The 20,230-nt window shown below is 35.7% G+C and overlaps 2 protein-coding genes across 3 annotated transcripts in view; one reads left to right on the forward strand and one right to left on the reverse strand.

Annotated features, from left to right (window-relative positions):
- Positions 1-20,230, forward strand: part of LOC143237442 (excitatory amino acid transporter-like) — a 48,697-nt gene that overhangs the window by 13,411 nt on the left and 15,056 nt on the right. Inside the window, exons 2-3 of one of the 2 annotated variants that reach the window (XM_076476689.1) lie at positions 3,275-3,386; positions 19,733-19,931. In XM_076476689.1, coding sequence (XP_076332804.1) covers positions 3,285-3,386; positions 19,733-19,931 — 301 coding nt within the window. In that variant the 5' untranslated portion in view covers positions 3,275-3,284. Of the gene's footprint in view, positions 1-3,274; positions 3,387-10,253; positions 10,456-19,732; positions 19,932-20,230 lie in introns of those variants that run through there. The other variant, XM_076476688.1, reaches the window with a different exon arrangement.
- LOC143239862 (protein FAM200C-like) lies at positions 13,417-16,078 on the reverse strand. Its single transcript, XM_076481444.1, has 4 exons — positions 16,023-16,078; positions 15,126-15,855; positions 14,725-14,860; positions 13,417-13,517 (listed from the first exon to the last, which is right to left on the reverse strand). Exons 2-4 carry the CDS (start codon positions 15,840-15,842, stop codon positions 13,417-13,419), a joined length of 954 nt encoding a protein of 317 aa, XP_076337559.1. The 5' UTR covers positions 15,843-15,855; positions 16,023-16,078.

Consider the following 20,230-nt stretch of genomic DNA (forward strand, 5'->3'; position numbering starts at 1 on the left):
TTTAGCTCTTGTTTGTTATTAAGCACAAAGAGCTGTCTGTATTCTGCCCATCACGAGTATCGAAACCGGGCATGCCGCTGTACCGCTAGGGGGGCTAACTTTAGTCTAGCTTACTTACCCGAAACAGTATGCGTCATGAACACTTGTAAATTATTACTTTCTTTTAACTGAATGCTGTTTTATTACAACAAAATAAAATTAGACAGTATTTCCGAATTGTATTTTTCTGAGTAGTCATCATATTATTTCGTTTTTCTCGTTTTATTTTTGTCAGCAGAACAAACTACATATTTACAGCGACATCTAGTGTTAAATATTAAATTTAAGTTTATTTTTATACCTTCTTTATTAAAAATCTGATCATTTTATCTGTCCCAGTGTTTACTGTTTCCAATAACACCAATATTTATATTTCATCCATTCCTCACTAGAAAAGAATAGAATAAACAAAATGTTGCAGAACACAAACTCTAAAACACTTTACATAAAGACAGCAAAGTAAATTTATTCACCTTTATTAACGTTCACAGATCATTATCATGAACCATCTAACAACGCACACTGAGTGGCCTTATAAACGTTAAGTTATGATCTAATCCTCCAAAAAGTAATGTCAGGTTTAAACCATTAGTGCTTGCAACACTTTGCGAGGTTAGGTTAACTCGACAACTTTTATTGTTAAAACATATAAAAAACAATGTGTTAAAACACTAACTAATCAGTTACTTCAGATAACAGCTTAGAGAATGTCATTAAAAACTAGATATATTTTTGATCACGAAGTTAATTTAGTCGTTTGTCCTGTTTTCTTGCATTTTTGTTTTAAAAAACGACTGAAAAGGAACAATAAATCACCAAAAGCGACTTTGTGTGCGTTTAACATTTTAGGTCAAGGCCTATGTACGACATTTTGAGGCTTAAGTTCAATCTGCCATTAAGATGATACTGTCGCTGCAATAAGGAAGTCGCTGTTCCCTTTTATCAACTTTATTTTTTTTTTAAATTAAGTTGACAGTTGACTGACAAAGTGCAACAGATAAGTTACACTATAAATACAACAACAATAAAAATGTTTCATGATTACTCTCAAAGTATATATGCCCCTATCGCCGTAGTAAACTAACAAATATTCATGATTTATGCTTACGCAATAGAAATTACTACTTTGAAGCCTGGTAACACAACAAAAAATAAAATAAAAATAAAGAGAAAGTAAATGCTTTGCTCATCAAGTTATTTCGTTGTTCTTGATGAAAACTCTTAACACGATCTCGTTAACTGAAATAACGGTAAATCATGCGTTGTTGAAACACATATTTAACGACTGATTTCGCTTACGTCACTGAATAGTTTTTTTTCACACCAGTTTAACTTCAGCATTGCAAAAAATAAATATTAATGTAAAATTTACAAATTAGTGGGGCCCGGCATGGCCAGGTGGATTAACGCTTTCGACTCGTATTCTGAGGGTCGCGGGTTCGAAGCCCTGTCGTATCAAACATACTCGCCCTTTCAGCCGTGAGGGCGTTATAATGTTCGGTCAATCCCACTATTCGTTGGTAAAAGAGTAGTCCAAGAGTTGGCGGTGGGTGGTGATGACTAGCTGCCTTCCTCTAGTCTTACGCTGCAAAATTAGGGACAGCTAGCGCAGATAGCTCTCGTGTAGCTTTGCTCGAAATTCAAAACAAACCAAACCAAACAAATTAGTGAGAAAGATAAAAAGCACTGAATTATAGGAAGGTGGTTTAAGTCTTCTCTTCCAGGGTTTACACCAAGATGAGATTGTGATTAGTTCTCAAGAAAGTTTATTGAAACATTTCTGTCAGACTCGTATTATTGTACACTTACGTAACATAAGTTAATATTTTTTCGAATACATTCTGTCTTTTATGTTGTCCTACCCTTTTAAACTTGAAACAAATGTGTAATTACGCATTATAAAATGTCCTTCGTTGATAAGCGGTAAGGTTACGGTTTGTTTGTTTGGTTGAAGTCAATCTACACAGTAGGTTTGGTTTGTTTTGTTTTGAAGTTCACGCAAAGCTACACGAGGGCTATCTGAGCTAGCCGTCCCTAATTTAGCAGTGTAAGACAAAAGGGAAGGCAACTAGTCATCACCATCTTCCGCCACCCCTTGGGCTACTTTTTTATTAACGAATAGTGGGATTGACCGTAACATTATAATGCCCTCACGGCTGAAAGGGCGAGCATAATATGATATCACGGGGATTCGAACCCGCGACCCTTAGATTACGAGTCAAGTGCCTTAACCACCTGGCCATGCCGGACTTGCAATAGGCTATTTGTGCTTTGCCCACCGAGTGATATCGATTTTTTTGTTTAGAATTAAGCACAAAGCTACACAATGGGCCATCTGTGCTCTACTTATCACAGGTATCGAAACCTGGTTTCTAGCGACGTGTGATACATAACAAATCATTAGTTTCAATATTTTACACGAAGAGTAAACATAAGAAGAATGGTACAACACTTAGCATGGTATCACCATAACACAATTCACACAGATTTCATCATGTCACCATAATACAATCCACATAGATTTCATCATGTCACCATAACACAATTCACACAGATTTCATCATGTCACCATAACACAATTCACACAGATTTCATCATGTCACCATAACACGATTCACACAGATTTCATCATGTCACCATAATACAATCCACATAGGTTTCATCATGTCACCATAATACAATCCACATAGGTTTCATCATGTCACCATAATACAATCCACATAGATTTCATCATGTCACCATAACACAATCCACATAGATTTCATCATGTCACCATAATATAATCCGCATAGTTTTATCGTGTCGCACTTTCTTTAATAATTGTTTCGCTCTTTACATTTTATATGTTGTACCAAGCTAAAATCATTAAGACCTCTTGAAATAACTATAAAACAGTTTCAGGAATGACCACCCTGATGACCATCCTACGCGCAGTACTAAAAGATGCTGGGCAGATGTTAAATAAATCATGTTAAAATTATCAAACAGAAAATTTTTTATATACCATCTTTATAAATTTCTATCCGTTTCTTTTTACTGAATATTATACAACAAAAGCTTGATTAATAAATTAGTAAAAAAATAACAGACACACACTCTTGAAACAACAAATGTTTGTAATGTGTATGCACGCAGTTTGTCTGTTTATCTTTTAATAGCGTATTGTTAACAACCCTATCTCTTCTTATTACCTGTGTTGGGTCAGTAACTAAATATTTTTTTCCTTCATTAACAGAAGAGTCATCATGCCAGAAGCCAATTCTCCAGGCGTCAAAGCGAAAACACCCATGTTGGGTATGGTAAATGTTATCCGAACGACAGAGCCACCTCGTTCTTGCTTCAGAAAGGTAAGTTTTATACGAACATGCACGATAATGTAAACATTACTCAAATGACGTAGCATCTGTGGCCTGAAAATGATTGACTTATGGAACTTCTGCAAATGTTTTCATTCACAAACTAAACTGGTGATTAGAAACTACATGACTGCTACGACTTCCAAGAGCTGATTCCTATCACATAATGTGTAAACTGACGTTTAAGAGCTAATATATTTTATGGCTTGTACGACCTTTGAGATCCAACACAAGGCTGTTTTTAAAACAAAAACGTTTAAAGTTAGTATTTATAATACGTGTCAATTACAGCTTATGATATTCTACTATTGGACATACAAGAAGTCAAAACTCGTTTCTTTTGAAGCTAAATAGCACAACTAAACCTCATGACAATGGAGCAGAAAGTAGTTAATCATGCTCGTTCTTTTAGCTATTGGGGCGTTATAATGTGACGATCAATCCTACTATTCATTGGTAAAAGAGTAGCCCAAGAGTTGGCGGTCGGTGGTGATGACTAGCTACCTTCCTTTTAGCCTTACACTGCTAAATCAGGAAGGGCTAGCACAAATAGCCCTCGTGTTGCTTTACGCGAAATTCAAAGAAGCTTGTTGTTTATTTAAAGTTAATATTAATTTTCGCCCCCCCAAAAAAACAAAAAAAAAAAATGCTTCACAGCCTTCAGGGAGGCCGCGGTTCCCACTTTGTAAAACACTGAAATAAATTACTATGTTAGAGATTTGTTTGTACGTCTAACTATATAGTTATCAGTGCTTAGCGCCCACGAGTGCTGAAAGTTGCCTACCACTTATGTTTTCACTTAGCCATCGAAACCCAAGACGTAGCTGAGTTTTGTGTTATTAGACCGTATAACAGGATTCTTCAGTTTATAAGGTAAGGAAGGAGTTTACAAAGTATATGGGAACATCGTGGTTTTCCGATACAACTATCACCATACTTTTCATTGCAAAAAAGTTTAAGCTTATCTAACCAGCGCTAGTTAGAGTAGGCAATCTAAAAATATTCTAGAAAAACACGCCGTTTATCAGTCAACAAAATTTAGATCAACAATCCTTACGACTACTTAGAGCCTTGCCTGGTGGACATACCTTATTACTAACGTAATTCGGTTGATAGAGAAGGGGCACAGATCAGAACTGAAGAATAGTAAGGATTTTTTACACGCCTCACTATGAACTACTGCGTTGATTTTACCAAATGATGTATCGGCTACAATAAATACACTTTATTAAGTATTTATTGTTGCTTCCCTCAGTATTATATTCTATATCACATAAGCTATTCTCGTGAGAAGCAGTCCTATACAAACTGTTGTGGCCAGTAGTTCCTACAATAAAGTATCAAGTAAACAATGTTATAGTTAAACCTCCATTAGCTATTGTTGAACGAGGCAGCATTTGTTATGTGTCAGTGTTTTACAATTAAACCAACAATATAATAGTACAAAGTTCCTGATATCTATTCTTACTTTACGTTCTTATAACGTCATCAGCCTTTATTTTTATTATTTATTAATTTTTTGTTTACAATATTTCTTCCTGTAAAAAATAAATTCTTCCAATGACTTTTGGGTGATTTAATCTAAACATAAATGAATTAATTCAATATTTTATTAAGCCTTAAAGTCGATTTATCTTCAGTTTGAGCTGACGAAAAAGGTGACGACAATTTGAAACATAGAAACAGAGTTCAGCATTAAAGGCTCCAAAGTAGAATTATGTGCTTTACCTTTGAGGAAAGGAACATCTCAGCTGTCAGAAACCCGTTGTTACACCTGTTTAGTCTTTTCAATAACAGACACTTCCCCAAGTGGCTCAGGGGTAAGTTTGCAGGCTTGCAACGTTTATAATTGGGTTTCGATTGTTCGGTGGGAAGAGCACAGATGGTCCACTTTGTGCTTGAAGCAAACAAACCAGCCATCTTGCATAGCATATTTCAAACACTCTACCACAGTCAAGATGGAGGTGATACTACTAAAAAAAAACTTAGCTATCTAGGGATAAGACGTACAATCATGTTTGTATGAAATATTGTTATCGTCCATATAAATACCAAATAGTTGCCGTAAGCTACTATTGATATTTGTAGGGAATATAGACTTAAAATCATGTTTGTGTATATATTATAACCACCAATACAAACAGGTATAAAATAAGTGCCACAATTATATAATTACATCATAGTTATAAAGCTGTCACGTTTTACCATTTACTGTTCTAATGTAGTGACAGAAGAGAATTAAACCCTGAAGTTTAGCATTTTAAATTTGTAGACTAACTGTTGTCCCATCAGTATAGATAGAGTAACATACTGTCTATCTGATTTCAAATATTACATAATTTTCTGTACTGAAGATGACAAAACTCGTTGCTTTTCTGAAGCTAAATAGCACAACCAGACCTTATGACAATGGAGCAGAAAGTGGTTATTCATGCTCGTTCTTTTAGCTATGGGGCGTTATAATGTTACGGTCAATCCCACTATTTGTTGGTAAAAGAGTAGCCCAAGAGTTGGCGGTGGGTGATGATGACTAGCTGCCTTCCCTCTAGTCTTACACTACAAAAATAGGAACGGCTAGCGCAGATAGTCCTCGTGTTGCTTTGCGCGAAATTCAAAAACAATCAACAACACTGCTTTTTCTAATTCAACTACAGCGTGTGATAAACTAAATATTTCGGTTTAACAAGAGAAACTACAACAGCGTTAATTTTTCACAAAGCATGTAGAAGCCCATGAACTTGCCATTTCTTATGCTAGCTGTTATGTACTACAATTTTAAATATTTAAATATTTATTTATACTCAAACAGCGAGGACATCTGCAGATCATTTTCTTGCTCGACGATCAGTTTGCTTCTAGCAAACAAAAGTTCAACAAATGAACCAAATCTATCACATCCATTATTATCAGTTACCGAAGAATTGTCAGTAGAACAATTATTTACAAGGTTTCTGTCAGTTATAAAATATGACTTATACAAATACATTATATCTTCCTGTAAATATGCGTCTATCATTTCTTTGTAGCTTAATTTCTTAGTGATCGGCTCACCAAGCATTTTGGGTTCAGCAACAGCTTTTCCCTCAGCCAAGTCGCTTCTCAACAATAATAATAATAATACACCCTTTATTGGCAGAGCAGGTCTTACTCCAACCACAACTGGTCCTGAAACTAGGTCTGATGTTAAATAAACGTTATGGAGAGGAACATTAACAAAGCCACCCTAAATACTCTGAGCAATAACAGACTGATCAGTTGCAGAACTAGAATCGAAAGCAATATACCTTCTAACAACAATGATTGAGTCACCCTAATATTACGTAGAATACAATACGCATTGGTATGGTATTAGTAGTGTCATTTATCAAAGACACAAAACCAACAGACACTAAAGGTCTAAACTCCTCTCTGACTACATTAGCCTTTGCATCAGTAGCCGAATCATTAACATCCGCTGATATAATGATTTGTTTGTTTGTATTACAATTTCGATCTAATGGATTGTTTGTTTGTATTTCAATTTCGCGCAAAGCAACACAAGGGCAATCTGTGCTAGCTGTCCCTAATTTAACAGTCTAAGGCTAGAAGGAAGTCACCACCCACCGCCTAATTTTCAACTGATTAGGAATGACCGTCACATAATAACGCCTCAACTACTGAGAAAACGAGTATGTTTGGTGTGACTGGGATTGGCTACGAGTCCAGAGCAGCTGGCCTGATCTAATGAAACTATATCTACAAGTGGACACAAACGTACTGGATGTTGCCTCCTTTTTTGTTCAAACACCAACAATCAGACACAACATGACAAGGTTTTAATTAGAATGGCAGACAGACCTTGATGATCTTTATGAAATTTTGTCCTGCCTTTCATCAGATTTCGAACTGAAGGAGCTGGATTTTTTATAAAAATCCTCAACTTTAGGGGAATGAACAGATATAGGTTTATGCTGATATGGCAAGACTTTCTATGAAAAGTGGTTTTATGTGTTAAATTGTAATCATCGGAAAGAGCAGCTGCTTTCTGTAGTGTTTCAACTTTCTTTTTAATCTCATCATGATTCTTTTATAGAGAGAGCATCAGAAGCTTCTTGTGCTTTACCAGTCAAAACACTTTGTAATAATAATAATAATGACCATTTTTTATGGGATATTCCATTATATGGGCAGCCTTTTCAAAATGTTAGAAATATTTATCAACTTTATGTTCATTAAATGATGATATTTTAACATTAAGTTCAAAGCTGTAATTTTACCTCGGTCGATCGGAGTCGAGTTTCTTTCCATTTCTGTCAGCTTACTTTCTTTTTCGGTTTCAATACAAGCTTGTTCAGCCTCGAGACATTTTCCTTCTCTTTCAACTTCGATACGGGCTTGTTGAAGTTCGATTTGTTTGAGTTTTAGCTGGATCTCAAACTTATCTTTGTCACTCAACCCCAATTGAACAGTGTGGACACTAGAATATTCCTTTAACACTTCTTCAGGCAACAAATAATTATCGACTAGAATTTTAATAACATAATTTTTTATTTCATTTCTTCTCATTGATTTCTCAATCTCTAGTTTTGAAACTTTGGCAATTTCGAGCAATTCACTTTTGTATATATTTCTAATTGTTAAAAGAAGGATGATTTAAAGGAAACCGTGGTAATGAGACACGATTAAATCTTATTGGCACTGATAGGTATAAACTGAATTATGATTTGAATTATAATTTAAATCGAATTTTGTCTTTGATTCAGATCCTGGACGAATTCCTAATTTGTTTGTTAGGTATAACAATTTCAAATATCCTGAAACTCAATTAAATAATAATTTAAATTTAGAAGTTAAAAAAATGTCGACATGTATCAAACCAATGATACTTTCTAACAAGATTGATACATACAGCTTCTTTTTTAATACAAATTGATTTTAATATACAAATAATAATACAATTTACGATAACGGTTATTACAATCGAGACTTCTTTGTGGTCTGGAACTTCCTTGATGTCTTATCGAGGGCTCATGATGAACGAGTTAATTTCGAGTTGATGCAGGTAAAATTTCTTTAACAGGGAGCTAGCTATCCCTGCGTTCCTCGCTGATCACACGTCGACTTTTTCACAGCTGAAGTTATATAATGCTTTTGTGAAAATACTAATATCCGATGTGAATCCATTAAAGTTGAACTGTTTGTAATGTTCGAAATCTATTAACGTTCCTGATCAAATATCTGAAGTTTCGTGATTAAAAAGCGTTTATCACAGTTATAGCTTCCAAGCTTTACAGTACACCAATTATGTCAAACTAATAATATATACTGTCTCTTGGAGCGTCGCATTGATTGCATTTATAGGCGTGGAGAGAGTTTTTAGAAATCTCAGCCTGCACAACGATATTGAAGATACCCTAGGTTTTTACGTACGCACATATATTGTTGATTCATACACTCGAGTATCTTCAACACAGTGAATAAGCGGGAATTTTGCTATACAGATGTAACAGTATAAATTATGTGCATTTCTAAATATAGATTTAACCTAAACAATGATATCAAAACAGATGTATAATGGTAAATCTGTCACATAGTGTGTGCCACGTAGGTTTTGATAGTTATATATTTTTAATCTACATTCTATCCTTTATTGAAGTCGATAGTAACATTTTTTTGTGTTCTTCTTGTTAAGCTTAAAACTGCACAATGGATTATCAGTGCTGTGCCCACCTTGAGTATAGAAACCCCGTTTTTAGCGTTATAAGCCTCTATACTTACCGCTCAGCTACTGTATGTCTACAAGGTTTTGGCCTCGGCATAACGGCTCATAGAACGACTCTGAAGTGTTTTTTTTTTTAAGTACAAATTTTAGCTCATAGTTCCGTCATCTCTTGACCCATTTGAGATCTAATTACAATTTCGAATCATGTATTTTACCACGCCCAAGGTCTCATAGATTAATTTACTCTAATCCTACCTAAAAAAAATCCAATTTGACGATAGGCTGGTAGAGATCCTGATGAATAACAAAATTAAACGGGGTATACGCGCCCTCTACGCTTGGTTTTGCTGTAGCACAAAAATATAGCTAATAAAAAAGGGGGGAAAACAGGTCTCATAGATTAATTTACTCTAATCCTGTCTAAGAGATTTTCAAGTGCTGCGACTATTGAGAATTCTCTCTTGTTGAAATTTACATTTAATTCTTTTACTACACACATCCTACTGAAAACTAAATTATATCACATGGGAAAACGTATAGTCAAAACATATTTTCGGGCAGCAATGTAATCCATATTGTCATTAATTTTAAATTGTTTATTTTATTTCTAAGTTAAAATATACACACTGTTTAACACTATTGATCTTATAATTATATGATAACATTGACACGTGATCACAGATACATCATTACACACGATCTCAATTATTCTTCATTCTGTTCTGCTATTGTACCTACTAAATTTTCTGTATAATTGATTGTGCAGTCCAATACTGCTCAAGGAAGTGTATCTTCAGCTATACGCCAGTCCACTGCTGTTAATACAAGCGCCTTGTCGGAGCCGTGTCCCCGCTTCCCTGCTACAGCGTATCGATCTTCAATGTCTCCTGTAGTCTCCTTCCAAACACTGCTACAGCTTCTGTTAAGCCTTCTAATCTTGTCTTTGAAGCAGAACTCACTGTGAGACAGATACATGTAAGGAAGGACTTAATTTACGGCTAACTGTTGTATTTATTTGAATAACGTTCGTAGAAAATATAACAACGTATAAGTTCACGCATAGCAACATAGTGCACCGTACGGAATAGCCGTGACATGTGTCCTGGTATTTTTGAGACATAAATAGTGTTAGCAACGTATCAGCATCGTCTTTGTTACCGTTTAGGAAGAAAACGTATTTAAAGAGATCTGTCTGAGCCTACTGTTTCGAAATATAGACTGAGCACGGTTGAAACGATGAAAGAACAGAGACCACTTCTCGAGCGTAGCCACAGCAATGGTTTTTCTGCCAGCACCAACAGTCCGACAATAGACACAAGTGACTCATTAACTGTAATAACTGTGGCACGAAAAGGAAAGGTAAGAATATAGGATCACCTTCACTAAGCCTTTCCTTTTTGATATTTTTTGTATTTGTTGAAAAGATCCGCCTGGAACTAAAGAACTCTTTAATCAAGGGTTTTACCCATTTTCAGTGAAAAAATACGCCCTTGCCCGGTTATCAAAGAACACTTCCAACAACAGGTTCCCCCAATTTGGTGAGAAAACCTGCCTTGGCCTTGCTTATAAAGAGTACCTCGATCAGGGATAACTTTTTTTTGGTAACAATATACATTCAAGCCTTGCTATGAAAGAGTACCACAGTTAGGGATTCCTTTCGCTATTTTGGTAAGAAAAGTCGCCTGTGCGTTACTATTAAAGTGTACTTCTATCAGAGATAACTTTCCTTTTTTTGGTAAAAAATCCTCCTGGGGCTTGCTATTAAGAAGAACATCAATCATGGGTTTCCTTCTCATTTTTGGTAAGAAAATCTCTCCGTGCTTTGCTACGAAAGAGTATCTCAGTGAGAGATTTTGTTTTTTTCCTTTGGCGAGTTTATTTGTTTCTTATTGAATTTCGCGCAAAGCTACACCAGGGCTATCTGCGCTAGCCTTCCAAATTTAGTAGTGTAAGACTAGATGGAAGGCAGCTAGTCATCACCACCCACAGCCAACTCTTGGGCTATTCTTTTACCATTTAATAGTAGGATTGACCGTCACATTACGACGCCCCACAGCTGAAAGGGCGAGCATGTTTGGTGTGACGGAGATTCGAATCCGCGACTCTCACATTACAAGTCGAGTGCGTTAACCAGCTGACTATGCCGGGCTATTTTTGGTGAGAAAATTCGTCTGAGACTTCCCTTTGAGGTTCGATTCGAACAACCTTTAATAAATCAAAGTATATAATTTTTAATTCGTAATTAATTTATAATAATATTGCACGACACAAATACACTGAATCAATCTGCATTTTGACTTCAAAATATAAATTATTCTTTTAATTTGTTTATTTACAACACAAATGTTTTGAACCAGAAAAAACTAGGTTTATGTCAGTTACAAATGGCCAATCTAAATGGTTGTGTGAAACTGTTAAAACTTTCAATCTTTCGTTACGAAAGACCTGTATGGTTTTGAGTTAAGCTATTACAAAATTATGCATTCATTATAAGACAAGAGAGACTATTATTGTAAAATGTTATTTATAGTTTCTTATTCTATTCGTCCAGTGGAACTGGAACTGTAAAACTTACAGTCGAAAGAGAAAAGAATACTAGTGTAAATGAGAATTATTACAAATAACATTCAATGATACTTTAAGCATCTCTAATATCTTTATTTGCCATCATGACCAAATCGAGACCGGAACCTGTTTCTGAAATTACGAAATTACAGCATGAGTAAAATTAGGTCTGAATGAGATAAACTATGTTTTTGTCTTAAGTATATATAGCTTTCTACGTGCAATTTTACAAGTAATCACTGATTACTTTAACTCATAGGAAAGCATTATCAAATATAATTGAGTTTAATTTTCTTAATCTTAAAACAGGATATTCTATTTGTTAATTTTTATGGATGGTCAATGATACAGTCTTAACCGTTATTGTAAACATTTCGATTTTCTAATAAAACTCGAAGGTTATTTGCGCTAGCTGTTCCTAATTTAGCAGTGATAACGAAGACGGAAGCCAACACCACTGACCGCCAACTCTTGGAATACTCTTTTACCAAAGAACAGCGTGACTTATAACAGCTTATAACTTTGACATGGCTGAAAGGTTAAGGATGTTCGATGACGGGTATTCAAACCAGGAATCTGCGGGTCAAGTGCCCTGATCTCCAGACATTTTTACAAAGAGAAGAACGTGAGTGCTTAACTAACTTTCAATGTAGAAAAGGCGCGGTATGACCAACTGGTTAGGGCGCTCGTCTTGCAACCTACGGGTCGCTGGTTCGAATTTCATCACCAAACATTTCAGACACGTGAACGTTATAATGTCACAGGTAGATGATGTTTTCTCTCTAGGCTTTAATTTTTTAAATTAGTAAGAGCTAGATGAATTAGTTTTTGAGTATATGTGCGCAAAATTCATTTAAAAGCAAACAAACACCATAAAAACAATTAGGACAAGTACTGGAAATATAATTTTCAGTTTTTTTTTTTCGGAAACGATGATATTATTACTTTTAGAGGATTGGACATTAAAGAACACATTCTTATTTTTTGAACCTCCTTCATGTATATGAAATTATTAAAGCAAACCTTTTAGCAAGCTTTAAAATGTGTGGATAGTTAATTTCAATGAACGTCACTTTCATCTGATAAGTAGGAAATGTTTTTATCTGCATCATACCAAGAACAAACCGATTCAGTAAAGATTTCTTAAAATTGAAACAACAGGACAGTTAATTCACGCATAAATATTTGAAATCAGCAACATGAAATACGTTCTCCCTCAGTAATTTTCGAGTTTAGTATGAAACATTCTCGCCATAAATTTCTTTTCATAGAAAAATTATTTTTGTAATATTATTTCTTCTACTTAATTAGACATGGCCTGGTGCTTAGGGCTCCCGACTCGCATTCTGCAGATCAGATCACGGGTTTGAATCCTTGCCACCGACTATGTTTTCCCTCGCCATTTCAGCCGAGGGGACATCACAATGTTACGGTTAATGTCATTATTCGTTGTTAAAAAAATAGACCAAGAGTTGGCAGTGAATGGTGTAATATGGGTAAATATGTCACAGTCCTTTTCAGTAAAATATATACCTGTGGCGATTTGCTATACAAAGTAAAGTCAAATAATTATCTCAAACATTCGACAAGGAAGCTTTTAATGCTATTGATGTTTAGATAACCAAAGAAACATTTACAATTCAAAACGTCATTGCGGTGAACCCTAACGTATTTCCCGGTATTAAAAGTTGACAAATACGCAAAGGCTTTCAGATACACCTTGAAACCAACGGTTCTTTTCATAGAAAAGAAGGTCTAGCAAGCCGGAACTGCACCAATTCCATTCCATCTTATATTTATCAAGTCTGCAGATGCAGCCTCAATGGACGCTTGTGGCTTTAGTTTGCTTAAACGTCCTATTAGAACAGTGGTTCCCAAATTTTTCAGCTTGTTACCCAATTTAACATGCCACATTAAGCATGTTACCCCTTTCACAAAATGTTTTCAACATTGATATATATGGCTAAATTAAACTAGAGATATATTGCACTTTATTTATTACACTTTATTTATTTACAATTTATTTATATAATTTATTTACACTGAATTACACTTTTAATTATTGTATTTGATCATTGTGCATTTCTAATGAATATTGCCAAAGGTGTCAAGAACATCAGTGGGATGGATGGAGTTGCATACTTGAAGCTAGTTTAGGAATTCTTGGCTTTGTGGTTGAAAGTGCCAGCCTGGCATCGTTTGCAACATTCAAGCGAGTCCTCCTTTTTGTTTTCATCCCCAGCACGTTTGAGAACCCCTTCTCGCACAGATACGTTGTTGAGAATGATACCAACAACTTCAAGGCTCTCTTGGACAGAGTTGGCGAGTCAGCTAGTTGTGAAATCCAAAAGAAATCTGCATTTTGGTTTTGGAATTTGACTTTCAAGGCTTCATTTGCTCGCATTGTGATCCACTCCTCCTTTGCAGGGAAATCATCATCATGAATGGCCTCATCAGGTACAGAAAAGGGATGAATGATCCACTGAAGACTGGCTGTTTTTAGGTCACTCTCTGGAAAGTAGTGCTGCATGCTTGTTTCAAGCCCCTTCAAATGGTCGCTCATCTCTTTGTTGATGGTCTGTAAAAGTGATCCAGTATCATAACTATTCTCCTCAACAAACTGGTCTAGGGTGGGAAACTGAGCGATCACTCCTTTCTCCAAGCGTCGAATCCAGAGTCTAAGTTTTCCCAGAAATGCAGTCACAGTGTGATGGGCATCAATGGCAGTCGTGTTTTGGCCCTGGAGTTGCAGATTATCACTGTTCAGCTCCGCAAATATGTCAGCCAAGTAACAAAGTCGAGCAAGCCACTCCTTATCAGTGAACTTGGTAGCAAAAGGAGATTCTTCTTGTTTCAGAAATTCCTGAAGAGCCGTTCCGAGCTCAATGACTCGACGTACAACCTTGCCTCGTGACAACCAGCGAACATCGGTGTGGTAGAGCAGAACTTGATACTGCTCTCCCATTTCCTTGCACAGCTCCCTGAATATGCGCGAATTCACATCCCTGGACTTGATAAAATTGACGATTTTCAACACATCTTCAAACACTAATTTCAGATTACCAGGCAGGCATTTTGATCCAAGAGAGTACCGATGAATGATGCAATGATCTACAGAAATTCCTGGATTCACAGCTTGTATGAGGCCCCTTAATCCACGATTACGACCCATCATCGACGGTGCTCCATCGACGGAGACCTAGATTAAAAAAGAAAAGCTATTATAGATTGCGTCAGTTAGTCATTCTTACTTATCTTTTGCGTTATAATTATATGGTTTTAATTTAATTTATTTTGGTACTTTAGTATTTCAGTACGACAGGCACGATACTTTTTTGTGAATTATGTATAAAATATTAGCTACACTACAGCTACTTGTACAATAAATAAAACTATATGACTATATGCCATGTAATTCATTGTATTTATACTAATCTAGACTTTATATAAACATCTATCCCTACCTGTTGAACGCTGTTCCAATCCAATCCATTCGTGGTAAAGAAACTGTTGATGATATTGAAGATATCTTCTCCCTTCGTGGTTGTCAGCAGATCTTCGCATAATAGGAACTCTTCTTTAATCTTGTCCTGGTGGACGTAACGAACGAACCCAAGGAGAACAGCACAACTGGCTACGTCACACGATTCATCAAATTGCAAGGAGAATTTGCTATATGAGCTTTCCTTGATCTCTGTTGTAACTTGGGACAGAATATCTGATGCCATGTCATCGACTCGTCGGCGGATTGTGTTGTTTGATAGAGATATGACACTCAGTTTCTTCGCTTGATCCTCCCCACATACCTTGCTTACCATCTCGTATGCACAAGGCATAATCAGATTCTCTGCAATGGTGTAGCATTTTTGTTGTTCGGCAACTTTATATGCAACAAAGTAAGATGCTTTGACCGCACCTTGAAGCTTATGGGCTTGAATTCCAGATGAACCGAACTGGATATTCTTCAGTGCTACAGCCCGGCGCTGAAAATAAGCCTGATCCTCGTTTTGAAGATTTGGATGGCACTTCTGGAGGTGAGCTGAGAGTTTTGATGGCTTGAGGCTTTCATTTGTCAACACTTTGTGACATACTACACATTGTGGCCGATCCTCTCCACCAGAAGGTAAATTCACAAAGCCATAGCGAAGAAAGGCGTCAGAGTAGGTGCGCTTTTTAGACATTTTATTGTTTAATCTGCAGAAAAGAAAAGAAAAACTGCATAAAAAAGTGTGAACAATGTGAACTTATTATTTATTTTTTCATGGCATTCTAGATAGCATTAAAAGAGCTTATTCAGCATAGGAATGATGTAATAGTAGGTAAATACTAACTATACTGCACAGGGCAGTACACATACATACCAGGTTTTGTCTACCTCGGCTGATGCTCACATAGAAACTGACAGTGTGAAATAGAGGTTACCTCAGGCAATGAGTGACGCGTACTGGACACGTCGATGAGTCATTAGGGTTACTGAGTGACTTGTGTTCTGAAGCATACTTGTCAAAATACTTTTAGGTTACCACACACTTAGATACATATTTTTTCTTTTCTACTACTGTATATTAGTTTTTGATGTTTATTGTTATTTGGTTTAACTTTATTACATACTTAAAATAGGTTTAATTTACAAATTTACATACTAAGACTAAGTTAACATTAATCCTAATACCAGCTACCTCAATATTTTCTTGATTTTCAGAATTTTAACTTTTTTTCTGTCACCCCTCCATTACCCCGATAAATTGTTAAATTACCCCCAGGGTAATTTATCCCCAGTTTGGGAACCACTGTATTAGAAAATAGAGACTGCGTATAGTAGAAGATCTGCAGAAAGATTCTAAGATTAATCACGTGGTCCTTATCAAATGTTTGTTACAATGTTAACTGTAGTATCGAACAATATTGCGTAATCATAGTAATCAGACTGAATGCGATCAACGCCCACCAGTGCCACAGCAGTGTGTCTACGGACTTATACCGTTAGAAACCGAGTTTCGACACCTGTGGTGAGTAGAGCACAGATAATCCTTTGTGTAGTTTTGTACTTGATAACAAACAACAAAAACAACGAGTGCAATTGGCATGGTAGGAGGTGGATTTATAAGAGCGTAGTAACTTGAACACCATTTTTATAAGGATCGAATTACCTACTGTACATGCACGTAAAGACATCATTAGCGTACACTTTAAAGACTCCACCAGAGAATTATGTTGGAGGTTTCAATAAAATGATGAAGGATTTCAATTTGAAGACTTTAATACATTTATGAAGGACTTTATTTTGTAGATCTCAATAAAATGATGAAGGGATTTAAATTCGAAGGTTTAATGAGATTATAAAGGGATTTATGTTGGAGGTCCTCCATTGGGACAAAGGTAAGTACTCGGATCTACATTGTCAAAATTAGGGCTTTGCTTGCCCTCGGTGGACTCAGCAAATAGCCTGATGTGGCTTTGATAAAAAAATCACATTATTTTGGAGACCTTAATCAAAATTATATGTGGATTTTTTTTTCATATCGTGACTACGTTATTAATTAAATTATTCATATGTGTAACGTGAATATTTGCTTGTAATTTTTGTTGTAAAGAAACCGAATGAACAGTTTCAGATGCAATCGTTGTCAATCCAGCTTACCATAACAACGTAAAATATATATAAAACATTCAAACGTTTTAAGTAAAAACAAAATGATTATCTTACACAAGTAGTTTTTGTCGTGTGTTTTTTTTTCTTATAGCAAAGCCACATAGGCTATCTGCTCAGCCCACCGAGGGTAATCGAACCCCTAATTTTAGCGTTGTAAATCCGTTTGATCTTTAGGTTAACGACCTCTAGATGGACATTTTGCTGCATGGTCATTAGTTTTCTATCAAACTAAAATAATATTTTGTAACAAAACACAAGTTTGACACAAAATGATGAAATCGAAATAATATTTTATATTGACTTCGCAGAAAGATAAAATAATATATGAAATATTTGACTGAGATTTTGAAAATAATTGATTTCCATAACTTATATCTGAAGCTAGTGTTAATAACTTTATTCAAAATATGATAAAGGTAGTGAATGCATAGAGTTTCTTACATGTTTTTTTCTAATTTCGCGCAAAACTTCTCGAGAACTATCTCTTTTATCCGTCCCTAGTTTTGAAGTGATAGACACTATAAAGAAGGCAGCTAGTCAATACCACGAACTGTGCTTCTCTTGTACCAACGAATAGTGGGATTGATTGAAATATTACAACGCTTATACAGATGAAATGGTGGGCATGATCGAATCCGAGATTTGATCCAGCGATCCAGAAATTGTGAGTCGAGTGTCCTGACCACTAGTCTGCGCTATACTTTTGTCCACTTATCCAGCTGTTAGCAGTTGAACTTAATCTACACTTTTTGATTTCAAAAATATTTCGTTTGTGCAAGACACAAGGGTATAGATTGTGTTACAACTTAATGGCACCTTTCCCATCTGCCTTTGAAGCCACAAACGTACTAAACACTTCTCAGCGTTCAGTTTACAACATTCTTGCCCCCCCCGCCGCCAGTACAGCGGTAACTCTAAGGATTAACAACACTAAAATCAGGGGTTCAATTCCCCTTAATGGGCTCAGCAGATAGCTATAAGAAAAACCACATACACGACATTCTTAGGTAGTCAGTATTGCATAGTAATGTACTATATGTTAGTCTTTACAGTAAAGCAAAAGTTGATTAAATGAGAACTGAAACTGCAATCAGTATAGCTCTCACTAGAATACAGTTCTCATTAAACCAACAAATAGTGATAACGATACAGCTCTAACTAAAACTGACAAATAGTGATAACAATACGGATCTCACTAGAACTAACAAATAGTGATAACAGTACAGTTCTCACTAGAACTGATAAATAATGATAACAATACAGTTCTCATTAGACCAACAAATAGTGATAACAGTACAGTTCTCATTAAACCAACAAATAGTGATAACAATACGGATCTCACTAAAACTAACAAACATTGATAACAATACAGTTCTCATTAGGCCAACAAATAACGATGACAATACAGCTCTAATTAGCCCAAAAATAGTGATGATAATAGAAACATCCCTTAATAGCTCAACAAACAATGATGACTATACAGCTTTCTTTAGCACAAGAAATAGTGATGACAATACAGTTCTCATAAGACCAACAAGCAGTGATGACAATACAGTTCTCATAAGACCAACAAATAACGATGGCAATACAGCTCTCAGTAGACCAACAAATAACGATGACAAACAGCTCTAATTAACCCAAAAACAGCCTTTATTAGCTCAACAAACAGTAATGACAATACAGCTCTCATTAGTCCAACAAATAGTGAAGACATTATAATAGGGAAGACAATACAGCCCTAATTAGCCCTAAAGTAGTGATGACTATACAACTATTAGTCGTCCAACAAATACTGAGGAGAATATAATGGTTAATGGTGAAAAATGACACTGGAATTTCGTTCAGCCTAACAAAGGTTATTTATAAAGGATGTCATTTGTTTTAGCTTTATTTGATTGTAAGTGGGATGGGGTACTTGAAAATTTAAATCGAGTACTATTGAATTTCACAAAGCACTAACCATAGGTATTTCCTAGAATACCAAACTGCTACACGATACTACTAGTTATATGCCATTATCGAAATATAATCAGTAACCGCTATCTCCTTACTTTCCTTCAATGGTTCAACAGAGAGCTTGAGAATTTATAACGCTTAATTTCAGGACTCGATTCATCCGTTGAGCAATACACAGAACTCTTATTTGGGCTAAACGACAAAGAACTGTTTTTCTCATAGTAACACAAGAATCTATAAATAATTTTGATTTGCTTTAAATATATAAAAGATACAAAATTCTCACACCCCAACATAATGTTTATAAATGGACACCCGATGACTTGTTTGTTGGTGTTTTTTGTTTCCGTCTGCAAGTGCAAACGTTTGTTCTCACGTTTGTACATTTCATTGTGTGTACGAAGTTAAACAATAATACATTAATGATACGAAGCAGCAGTTGGAAGTTTTCTCTGGTTGTAGGTGCTGTCCTGGCTGAAGGAAAATTTGCTGTTGATACTCACAATTTGTGGTGTTCTCCTTGGTATCGTAATTGGCTTCCTGGCTCGGTTCGCTGACTACGGAGAGGACACCGTTATGCTTGTTTCGTTTCCTGGAGATATTCTGATGAGGATGTTGAAAATGCTGATTCTTCCACTCATCGTCTCGTCCATGATATCGGGTAATGTAATAATAATCCTATTTAGGGTTAACGACAGGTTTAGAAATCCTATTACATTCAGCGTTCTCTAAAACGTTAATTAAGTTATTAGATCGTCTTTATTTTAAGGACTTTTGCTTTGATACATACGTTATAGTATCCGAAATGTTTGATTGTCGCCATGGAAACGAAGTGGATCTCCAGTGTAAATACATTAAGCTTTTAAAGGATAATATTTGATTTGCTAGCAGCTTTTTAAGTGCCTTGAAAATGATTTCCGTTTTACAATAATAGCATTTTGAGATGAAAATATCTCAAAC

The sequence above is a fragment of the Tachypleus tridentatus genome, chromosome 13, assembly GCF_004210375.1.
Source record: "Tachypleus tridentatus isolate NWPU-2018 chromosome 13, ASM421037v1, whole genome shotgun sequence".
In the NCBI taxonomy this organism is placed as follows: Eukaryota; Metazoa; Arthropoda; class Merostomata; order Xiphosura; family Limulidae; genus Tachypleus; species Tachypleus tridentatus.